Source organism: Terrapene carolina, unplaced genomic scaffold, assembly GCF_002925995.2.
Source record: "Terrapene carolina triunguis isolate 2854851 unplaced genomic scaffold, T_m_triunguis-2.0 Scaffold247, whole genome shotgun sequence".
NCBI lineage: Eukaryota > Metazoa > Chordata > Testudines > Emydidae > Terrapene > Terrapene triunguis.
The window spans coordinates 17,797,162-17,809,264 of record NW_020664598.1 but is presented as its reverse complement, the minus strand read 5'-3'; the positions used below and the strand labels follow the sequence as shown (position 1 = coordinate 17,809,264).

The window sequence follows — 12,103 nt, the reverse complement described above, 5'->3', positions numbered from 1 at the left end:
GCAGACACCACTAGGTGAACGGAGGCATTCTTCCGTCAACCTAGCTACCCCTCTCATCGGCGTAGGTAGTGTCTACAGTGAAGTGCAACAGCGATGCAGCTGTCGCATTTTAAGTGTAGACAAGCCCCAAGAATGGATTCACTCTGCTAGAGAGGCTTTGAAAACACCTGACTGGGAGCGTGTCTGTACTACAGGGGCCAAAGCAGCACGCTGTAACCCCATAGCGTAGACATCCTATGGTGATGGGAAGGGTTTTTCCATCGCTGCAGGAACTCCCTGAGCAAAGGTCACTAGATTGACAGAAGCCTTCTTCCATCAACTTAGCTGCGTCTACATTGGGGTTAGTATGGCACAGTTTTGGCACTCGGGGGTCTGAATTAGCAACACCCTTGAGCAACGTAGTTATATCAATCTAAATTTTTAGTGTAGACCAGGCCTGGGGTTGCTGAATTGTCATGAGCAGAAGGGTGGGCTGGAAAAACTAGAGTTCCATTTTGTGAAAAAAATTGAGGTTTTAAAATTTGTTTTCATTTCACATCAGACCAAAACTTGACTTTTTGAATTTTTTTCACAAACAATGTGTGAGAAAGAGATTCACCCCAGAAGAACTCACTTGGGATGTAGGACAGCCAGGTTCAAGTCCCTGCTCTGAATCAGGGAAAGTAGGGACTTGAACATGGGTCTCCTACATCCCAGCTTGTCCTAACCACTTGGCACGCGTGTGTGTGTGTGTGTGTATCACTCTCCCTCATGTTGACCAGAAATCCCATCCTGGATATGAGAAACCTTCCCGACTGATTAAACTTCAAAACTAATATGTTTCCACAAAGAGTTCTGCCTTTGAAGTCAACAGGAGCAGTCCCTGAGTAAGAACTGCAGGGAGTAGTACAAAGAGAATCCCAAACTCCAGCAGGACAGACCTAATTTGAAAAGGGACCTTCTGAGCAGGTGATTGATGACATAATTCGTCTTTATTTCCAAATGAAAAGCTGGTTTCTTATTTCAGGCTACATTAAGGGACCTCCAAAGGCACTGGGTCAGGTTTATGAGTTAAGCCAATTTACATTAGCTAAGCATCTGGTTCTCTATTCACAATATGAGACAACTAGATAAAATTTAATGAGCTCAAAAACTCTATTTTCTTTGACAGAAAATGTGTTAACTTTGAAATAAGTGATTCAGCTAATCATTCAATGGTTGGTTAACATTTGGGTCCATTTTCCTTCTCTCCCTTGCTGTCACCATAAAAATAATGTACTGTACAGATTCACTTCATTACACTTTTTGATTCCAAGACTTCATTTTGAGCAGATTCCTATCTGAAGTGCTTCCAGATAACATGGACTTTTGCATGCCTTCATTACAGATATTTTGGAAAGGAAACAGTTATGTGTTTATTATTTAGCATTATAAAGAAAAAAGGCCTACAGAATTTAATAGGGATTAAATCAGCAGGGTTTCATAGAAATTACTCTAAAATATTACATAATTTGGCAGGTAATTATTATTTCTATATTTTTTTTATAGCCACCTTGTAGAATTCTATAGTAAGGATATAATTTTACATTAAATGTTATAAGAAGGTTCAAAAAGAAACAAAACGGAGATCATTCTATATTAATTTTATATTCCTTTACAAATAAAAATTCCAGTTCCAATCAATTTGACTGAGGCTATGTCTACACTACAGCCTATATCACTCCAGGGTGTAAATAAACCACTCCCACAGCGAAATAAGTTACACCAACATACGTACTGGTGTGGACAGCGCTATATTGGTGAGAAAGCTTTTCCTGCTGACATAGCTACCACCTCTCGCAGAGATGGTTTTATTATGCCGATGGGAGAGCTCTCACGTGTCAGCATAGAGCAGGGGTGGGCAAACTACGGCCTGCAGGCCGAGCCGTTTTAAGCCGGCCCGCGAGCTGCACCATGCGGCTCGGCCGTGCTCCAGCGCTGGATGGGGCACAGGGTCGGGGACTGCACCATGAGACTCCCGGAAGCCGTGGCATGGCCCCGCTCCAACTCCTACGTGCTCCAATGGGAGCTGCAGGGGCAGTGCCTGTGGATGGGGCAGCGTGCAGAGCCGCCTGGGGTGCGCCTCCGCGTAGGAGCCAGAGAAGGGACACGCCACTGCTTCTGGGAGCCACTTGAGGTAAGCGCCGCTTGGAGCCTGCACCCCCTGAGCCTCTCCCCACGCCCCAACCCCCTGCCCCAGTGCTGATCCTCCTCCCGTCCTCCAAACATCCTCGATTCTAGCCCGGAGCACCCTCCTGCACCCCAAACCTCTCATCCCCAGCCCCACCCCAGAGCCCACACCCCCAGCCGGAACCTGCACCCCTTCCCACACCCTTGGTCCCCCTCCCGTCCTCCAAATCCCTTGGTCCCAGCCCAGAGCACACTTCTACACCACAAACTCCTCATCCCCAGCCACACCCCAGAGCCCGCACCCCAACCCCAATTTTGTGAGAATTCATGGCCCGCCATACAATTTCTATTCCCCGCTGTGACCCTCGGTCCAAAAAGTTTGCCCACTCCTGGCATAGAGTGTCTTCACCAGAAGCTCTGCAGCAGCACGGATGCATTGGTGCAGCTGCGCCGCTGCAGCACTATACGTGTAGACAAGCCCTGAGTGGATTATTTCTATTAAATTACACTTTTTAAAAAAAATTCTGATTTTTTTTCCACCTCGGTTAAAATTTCCATACATAATTTGGACCTCCAGATTATTTTATTTAAAAATCATCTTTGATCACAATAAATGTTTTTTTAAGATTTGCTTCTTTAACCTAATTTAGCACAATAACAATAAAATAACGCTTTTTAGCTTTCCCATTAAAGTTAACATGCAAGTGGTAGTAATCATAGTAAGTTCAGCCTTTCCCTGAAACCATCTGTGTGTGGCCAAAGTGCAATGTGTTTTTCAAAGGCATGTTTCATATTCAGTTAAAGCAGCTAAGACTGCAGTCTAGACCAAAAGCACCATGAGGTAATCTTTTTCATCTTTGCAAAATTACTTGGCTCTTATTCCTATATATTTATTGGCTTTCACCAAAATATTTGGCACTAGCATCTCATCATTTCTTGCTTGTGTTATTTTGATTTCTCGTCAGAGTGTTTAATAGTAATGGGCAAACCCCGAAAGTTAGGAGTCCAGATTTGGACACACATCTGAAAGGTTGAATGCTTACAATATTTAGCATTTTATAGCACCTTATTCACCCATAGCACTGTAAAGACGTGAAGTAATTAATACAACACCCTTTTGAGGTAGATGGTAAGTATTATCGACATCTGACAGATGGGGAAAATGAGAAAGAAAGCTGGAGTGACTTGCCCACAGCTACATACAGAGTCACTGGCAGAGTCAGGGTTAGAATTCAGGACCACCAAAATCCCAACACTGTGCATATTCCTCCAGATCACAGCCTCTGCTGAAATCCTGGAGCAGTTAGCATTGCTCCATTAAAGTCAATGGAGATACACCAATTGAGACTGAGGATCTGGCCCATTTTCAGATTACCTGCTGTCAGTGACACCTGTGCAATGCCACTGCCTTCACAGGGTATAGAGAGGTGTATCTGACTGGCCCTTGTAATCATGTTGACTGATGAATCACAAGGAATAGAATCCAGCTCACTCCCTCTTAACTTTATCAGCTCCGTACAGCTAACAGGAGCATAAAAGCACTAAAAACGTTTTTTTAAGTAAGTAAATTAAACAGATACAGTTGGGAATACACACTACCGTGGTAAATTGATCTAAGCTATGCTATATGTGCTGCCGAAGCAAGCACATATAGCATAGCTTAGATCAATTTACCGCGGTAGTGTGTATTCCCAACTGTATCTGTTTAATTTAAATTGATCTAAGCTATGCTACTCCAGTTACATGAACAACATAGCTGAAGTCGACATAGCTAGATCCACTTACTGCAGTGTCTACACTGCGCTATGTCAATGGGAGATGCTCTCCCGCCGACTTACCTTACGCTTCTCAGGGAGGTGGAGAACAGAAATCAACGGGCGAGTGCTCTCCATGTCTTCACCAGACCACCACATTGATTGCAGCAGCACTGATTTAGCTCCGTAGTGAAGACGTGCCCTCTGACTCAGCAAAGCACGCAGGCATTTGCTTCACTTTAGGCACTGAAATGCTTACCTGCTTTGCTGAATCAGTTGGGTGAAACTCTGGCCCCATTGAAGTTAATGGGAATTTTGCCACTGATTTCACTGGGGCCAGGATTTGACTTTAATTGTGGGGGGAGGGGGAAAGATCTTCTATTAGCAGAAGTTATATCAACACCCACAGTATCTGATCTAGTATTAAAGGAATGTGAGCCAGGTAAGTGGGAATTCAGATCCTCAAGCTTGATTGACATATAGGTTTAAAAAAAGTGAAAAAGGGTGGCAGGGGGAGTGAAAATGCATAACATTACATCCAGTGAAAAATGAATAATGCCAAAGGCAGGAATATTATAAAACCCTCTCTTCAAATTATTGCTTTGTGGAGGAAGGTAAGTTCTCGTCAGAATTATTCAGGGTCACAATCTCATGAAAATTGCAGACTTCATTCCCATAATATGGATCATTTTCTAGTGTTTAATTAGTATATTGCAAATGTTAATGGATGGGGTTATACTAAGTGAAGTGGACACATTAGCAAGGATAGGCAGCAATTTGCTGTTTTGTTGTTTAAAGTACAGCATGTAAAAACAAAAGCTTCGTGGGGCACTTGGTCTTGTATGAATTTTTAAGAAGAAGCTGATACAAAGAGATTGATCCTTTTGAGAAACCTAGACCATTCGGTCTAGATACTGACTTTCTTACGGATTCCTATTTAGAAATCAAGTAAGGTGGCAGAGACATTTACAAGTATTGATCTTACAACTTACCATGGTGTACTTCTGATTCACTAAACAAACGTGGCTAAAAGCAATGCACAGGCTCTGGCAGAAACACGTAACCTGCAAGGCAGAGAGTGCTGCTCTTTAACAGACAGCATCATATTGATTCACCGCTACAGGGATAAGGGGGTATAGTTTACTCCCTGCTGGGCATTTATTTATAAGGGGGTACAGTTTACTCCCTGCTGGGCCTAAGGTGGTATTTGCAATGAACGGAGGGACGCATAGAGGGATGCATAGTCAGATGGCAGTAATTCTGCCACTGTGCTGCTGAGGTTCAACCATTGGAGAGCAGCTTTTATTTTCATCTTGGGCTCCCTAGGACCCCAACACACAGAACTCCACTATCAAAAGTTGCCTGGGAATGTACTGAATCAGTGATGTAACTGATTAATCTGCACACAGGACACTGTTATTATAATTGATGCATCAGGTCATAGAACTTCTCCCTTTGATGTAAAAGGTCAGTTTCCCTGTCCTATCATCTGCATTCCTCCTGACTGGCTATATGGTTTACTTCTAACAGAACTTTCATCACTTAAATTTCTGCAAATATATGTCTGAAAGCAAAGCACATATACAGGAACTAGTGGTGACCTGATTGACCCTTAGTTGATCATATCACACTCTCTGCAATAAATATGTGCAACTTTCATTTAATTTCATCTTTGTTTTTGTCAGTCATGGTTGCAAAATCCATGGACTGTTAAACTGGGAAGGTTTAAATAAGGTAAAAAGGTAAAAATAAGCAGTGACATAACTATCTGAGCCAGGAAGAATAACTGATTGCTTCTGGAGTTTAAACATTGTAATATTTAACACACAGGCACTCGATCCGGAAACTGTGCATGCACTTAGCAGGCTCAGGTGGTTGGCTATTTTTAGCAGGGCGGTTCTCTAAAAATCTGGAAGCAAATTAGAAAACAAATGCGTAGTAAATAAACAAACAAACAAACCAACAGGCAGGAGCCACTGAAATGGGAGTTGTGCAAAAAGTTGAGTAAACCAGAGAAATAGCTCCTACAATAAGGGTCCAGTCCTGAGAGGTCCAGAGAACCCCCAACTCCCATTACAGTAAATGGGAGGTCAGAGTGTTTAGCATTGCATCAGAGGTGGTCACCGTCACACTTTGTGTGTCTAATTGTTCCCTGAGGAGCAATTGCAGTCAGGAGCTAAAGATCCAGGTTATGTTCAGTTAGGTTCTAGGTACAATAAGATTAACTGCTCTTTTCATTTTAAATGCAATTGTGATGCTTTGCACTAAGTGGACCAGATTTTCAAAGTGACCAGCACCTGCAGTTAGAGCCAGATTTCCAAAAGAGGTCAGCATTCAGTGTCCTGAATCTTCTGAGAATCTGGTCACTTATTTTGGTGCCTAAATGAGAGCGGAGCTTTTTTGAAAATCTGTCCTATGAATTCTATCCTGCCCCAATCTCCACTTATGTTTACAGCTGGTTGGGAAACTATTTTCCTGTGAAAATTTTTAACAAAAATTTAAAGAATCTTTTTGATTTTTTTCAGGCTTTTGAAGATGTACACAAAGTCCTGGAAGGCAGGGTCAAGTTCTACAACTAGTGCATGATCAAAAGGTTGTACAATTCCCTATTTTTCTAAGTCAAATTAAATTAATGTGGGGGTAAAAATCCTAAAACATTTCCTTTTTGGTTTACAAACCTTTTACTTAAATCCTCAGGTCTTTATTCACTACACTTGAAATTTTGCCCATGTAAGGACTGAATAAAATGGAGTAAGGAGTTCAGGATGTGATCCACAGATTGCAATGTGCACAACTGTGACATGCACACAAATATTTATAAAAGGCTTTCATTTCAAAAGGGGGTGGAAGAGCACCTTTAAATATAACCAAGAATAATACAGTCATCAATGTGTTTTCCACACATTGAGTCAGCTTTCTCACCTCAAAAAAATCTTTCAAATGGAGTGAAATATTCCAATTTAGTAATTGATGTTAGAGCAAAAATAGAACAAAACTCAAGAAAAGTATATTGCATTTGGCAAAATGCAAGCAATGAAACAGTTGCTAAAGAATGTTCCAAATAAAGAACACTGCCCTTCCTTCTCTTATACCCTCAATATTATGTGCAAATTCCCTCGGGGGGGTGGAGATGGGGGGGAATAAAGAGATGTCATTGTGGTTTCACAATAGTTATGAATGCTCATGGAAGGCTAACACTCCCCCACCCAATCTGTTTTATAGAGAGAGACAGAAAGAGTGCTCATTGGTATTCAATAACTTTGCAAGCAGTAAATTTAGTTCTCAACACTTTTGTGTATATAATTTTTTGAGCATCCCTCCTTCTCCTACAAAGAACCTGGTGACAGAGAGTGAGAGCTGTCCACACACTTTCTCTGACATGAGAATTAATGGCCATGTTAGTTTTTAATTTTAAATTTCAGTTCAGTGGCCTGCCACCTTGGGGTGAAAAAAGGTCATGAATGAGGAAATGAATGGTCTAGTGGTCTGAAAACAGAACAGGACCCAGGGACTCTGACACATACTCACTCTTAGCATTTACCATTTAACCTCTCTGCCTCAGTATCTCCTCCTAAAAAAGGGAGTCACTTTAATTACCTATTTCACAGGTTGTATGTTTGTAAAGCCCATAGAAGGATGAAAAACATTATATAAGCAGTGTTCCTGTGCACATATTAAATATGTTAATATTCCTTCCACAAAGTCCTCCTGGAGCATTGCCCATTTTTCCTCCTTCATTACCACCAACTTCAAAAGGCACATCGTGATATCGGTAATCTCACCTGGAGAAGAGCTAGATGCTGGCGTCTGCAGCACTCCAAGTCTTTGCTCTTTCCACAGCCAGAAAAGTGAGAGAACAGCAAGCAGTGTGTTAGAAGCTGGGCTGGCTGTTTCTCAATATCTATTTTAACAGCTTTGCTGTGTTTCTCCATTTAAAATGATGGACAGTAATGAGAATCACGAGCTGTGGTGATGATTCTCAGAATAACTCAGAGGGCCAAATCTCACTCACCTTACTCACGTGAACAGTTTCATCGAACTCAAGGGGGTTACTTCTGTGACTAAGGTAAGCAGGATTTGGCCCATAAAAGAAACTGATATAATAGGAGGCAGGAATACATCTCAGCTATGTAAAACTATAGACTCTGGTCCCAGTCTAGCGAAGACCAGAGAGTAGGCCTATTGAAGTCCATGGGACTACTTACGGGCATAAAATTAAGTAGAAACATGAGCCTTTGTAGGATCAGGACTAAAGAGAATATTTTTCTAGGTTTTCTGTTTTTGTTTGCTTTTTCAGCAATCTAATTTTGAAAAGTAGGGGGAATAGAGCAGTTATTTCAGACAGCATAAAGCAATCTGGGGTGAAGCTTAGGGCCATCAGCTCTAAGTTCAATCATCATGAAAGATAATGGGAACTGAGTATGCACCTGATGGCAAAACTTAGTTCTTAGAATGGAAACATGGCTACAGTGCTATGAAAATGTAATTATATTTATGGCTGGATCAAGCAGGCAATCACCAGTTGAATCTTGGATGGTTGGCCTTTCCTACTGCTTCAGCCTTAGAGCTGGATATGATGGAGATACAAGGAGCAGTTCAAAACTATGCTGCTTGCAAGAGCAGCAAGAAGCACCAGAACCCCCTAGCAGCTAGTCAGTCCAGAATGTAAATGGTATCTAGGTGGAAACTAGGGTGAACTCAAATTTAGAGTTACAGTTGAGGAACGTGTGGGAGTCTTTCCCCACCCCCACCAACTAGACTATAAACTCTTTCATAGGCCTTGATCCTGCAATTGATAGTGCACGGGCAATGGGACTGTGTGGGTGAAACAGTCCACTTGCAGAATCAGAGACTTGTCAACTTTTTAGGAGATGGACCTTGTCTTCCTTTGTGATTGTACTGAATCTAGCACAATGGACCCCCCTTGGCTATTAATAATAGATAAACAGTAATAATAATGGTTAACCCTATAAATACTGTGCTTAAATTAGAGAACATGGACAATTTATGTTGACAATATTGCTTAGGGAAACAGCAAGATTCGTACAAACACGAAAGGACAACGTACAAGAAACAACACGCTGCTTCCCTTTATACAGATACTTTCAACCACATTCAAAAAAATTCATAACAATGGAATGGAACTAGCTTTGATTCTGCCAAGTAGCCTGCCTTGACAAGCTATACTTTTTCTGATGTTGCTGCTCAAAAATTCAAAGGCATATTGTGTTTGGACGAAAAATAAATAAAATATAATGTCTGAATCACAATAACAGGCAAAAAATAAAAAAATCTTACCTGCTTTTACAAAATGGGTGAGAGGGTCTCATTATAAAGGAATTAAATTGCAATAATTACCTTGGCATGTAAAGGACTCGCTCTGCCACCACAAACCCCACCCTGAAGAAGAGGTTGCTGGCTGGGATAAATGGGAAAACCAGGAACAACAAGCCAACTAAAACTTCTCTATGTTCCAGTTTCTGCAACAACACAATAGTGAAACACATGTGAATGAAAAAGAAATCCAACTTCCAATCAACATTAAGTTGCCCCTCTTCCATTTTCAGATTTTTATTAATGAAATAAATTAATCAGATTAATGACTGATCAATATACTGCATTGAAAACAGCAATTATTCCACACTGCAGTTCCTCTGCATTTACATATTGTTTGTGTATTGTACATCTGACATACACATAACACATGTTTATTGTTTGAATTACACAAGCATCAGATACAACACAGTGTGTATTACTCGGGGCAACTTTTCTGAGGTCAGTTTTACTGTACATAGATACTTAAGATTGTAACTATCTGAGGTAATTTACAGGCAATCTGCAACTGAAGTATTACATATAAAAATAGTGTGGGTGTACACACAGACACACATGTCTGTGTTCAGTCTCAAGTCTTTACAATTAAGAAGCAGCAGCTAAATCTGTGATGTTCTATATGAAGAAAATTAACTAAAAACTGCACATTAATATAGTCTTTTTATCCCTTTGTAGAAAATATCTAAAATTTAAATTATACTTTATCACACAAGATACTTATGTCCAATACAGTGTTCAACATTTGAGGCATTCCGTACATTAATATATAATGTCTTTGGTCCATATTGCTGTTTATAATGTTTGCTTGCTATGAGAGGAGAAATGAAATTGTCACGTGATTTTGTCAAAACTATTGTGATTTGCACAGCTGCTCCAAATATTGCCAGTCTGCAAAGGCCTCAGTCCTCATCTGGAGGGACCACAGCCTTTAGAGATGAAAGCTAATTCCATTTCTCTACTAGCTCCAGTCCAACTGGATGAATCAGTTTGTAATGTCTGCTGTTGCTCATTACAGATCAAATTAAGGTAATCAAACTCACCATTTAAAACCTGAGAATTTAGGTTTCTTTAGATGAAAGAACAGCATTTAGTTTGTTAAATCATCCAGCCTAGACATTTGTGCTTTCTTGTGCTGGCCAATAATACCCTAGTTTAATCAGTCGTTGTTGTACCGTACCTAAATGATGGGAAATTCATTTTGAGAGGTCTAGCTTTGTAACATTTAAAGGCAGATGCAAATTGACTCACTTAATCTTTTCGGCTTTTCTAATCATTTTGGTCTATTTCTCAGTGCTGGAGAGCCTATTTGCCTTACAAAGCTTTACATGAAGGGATCTAAAAATGGAAATATCAAACAAGGCATAGGTAGCAGCATGCAGCCCAGCAAAAGACATAAGGCCAAATTCTGCTCTCACTGACACCAGTGCAATATGCTTTGGCACTGCACTACTGTAACAGACATTGGTCCACAGCATAACAGTAACTGCTAGATTTCACCACATATGCATTATAAGTATCTTTATTGAGTGTATAACACTTGCAGAGCTACAAATAAATTGACTGCAACGGTTCCTTATGTTAAGTGCCTAAGCTCCCATATACAACAATACTAGCAAGTAGAAGTAAACACCACATCAAGCACAATACTGATTACACTTCCCACAGACTCTACCTTTTACAAAAAATTTAGATTCATGAAATTTGCAGTTACCACACTTCGCAAAACTGGTGAGAAATCTCTGAAGAAAGAACCCCCACAGGACTAGCATGGATTGTGCAATGCAGGAGGAAAAAAATACTGTCTAAATAAGTAACCAAGAGGAAGATGAGGAGTCTGAATTATACACTTTTCCTTGCCACAGATGCAAGAGAAAGCAGTACAATATCACTACTTTTAAAAAAAAAAATCAAGTTTTTTTGTAAAATTTTTCATATTAGAAAAAAGTCCATTTATCAACAATAAAACTTTTTGTTTGAAAAACGCCAACCAGCAGCAGTTGCCACAAGGATGTTGTACAATCAAAAATGGGAGGGGAAGTGACTGTGCAGTTGTCCACAGGATGGAAGGTGGTCCATGAGAACCTCTCCATCAAGATTTTTCAATTATGAAAAACGTTTGAGAACCACTGAATTAAGGTTCGCAACTTGGTTGTAGGGAAGGGAAATCTTGTTATCCTCATTGAACAGATAAGACACAGAGAGGTGAAGTGACTTGCCCAGGTTCAGAAAGGAAGCCAAAGGCAAATTTCAGAGTACAACTCATATCCCTGGCCTCAGCTGTAAAAATAATCTCTAAAAACTAAATGCACACTCATCTTACCCTCTCTTTAATACACTTAAACAGACACCACCACCATCCTGAAAGAACTTTGCATAGGGCCCACAATAAAACATTATGAATTTTCTTTGCAGCAAAGTAAGATAGACTGTTCACAGAGCTCAGACTGAGATCAGTCCATAAAGTTGATGAACAAAGAGATGTATTGTAAGGACATGGAATTACAAGAACAATCGAATTCCATTCAAACCACAGGAAGAAGAAAACAAATAAATCAAACGTACGTTGAACCGAAAAGGTTAAGAGACATAAATCAGTTAGGCTGAAGTGGGGGATCTAATCTCCTCACTTCTCTGTATAAAGTATCGCAGCACTATCCAGATGCCACAGAGCCTTGGTCAGGGCCGGCTCTAGGCACCAGCCAAACAAGCTGGTGCTTGGGGCGGCACATTTTTAGGGGCGGCATGGCCGGTGCCAGAATGCCGCCCCTAAAAATGTGCCGCGGCCGCCCTAGCTCACCTCCGCTGCTGCCTGGGAGGGAGGGGGAGATCCCGAGCGGCCGCGGCGCGCGAAACAGCTGTTTCGCGCG

The 12,103-nt window shown here is 41.0% G+C and overlaps 1 protein-coding gene across 2 annotated transcripts in view; it reads right to left on the bottom strand.

Moving 5' to 3' along the window:
• TMTC1 (transmembrane O-mannosyltransferase targeting cadherins 1) overlaps positions 1-12,103 on the bottom strand; it is a 191,527-nt gene that overhangs the window by 79,181 nt on the left and 100,243 nt on the right. For both annotated transcript variants that reach the window (XM_024202588.2, XM_024202589.2), the window contains one exon: positions 9,261-9,382. In XM_024202588.2, coding sequence (XP_024058356.2) covers positions 9,261-9,382 — 122 coding nt within the window. The remainder of the gene's footprint in view (positions 1-9,260; positions 9,383-12,103) is intronic.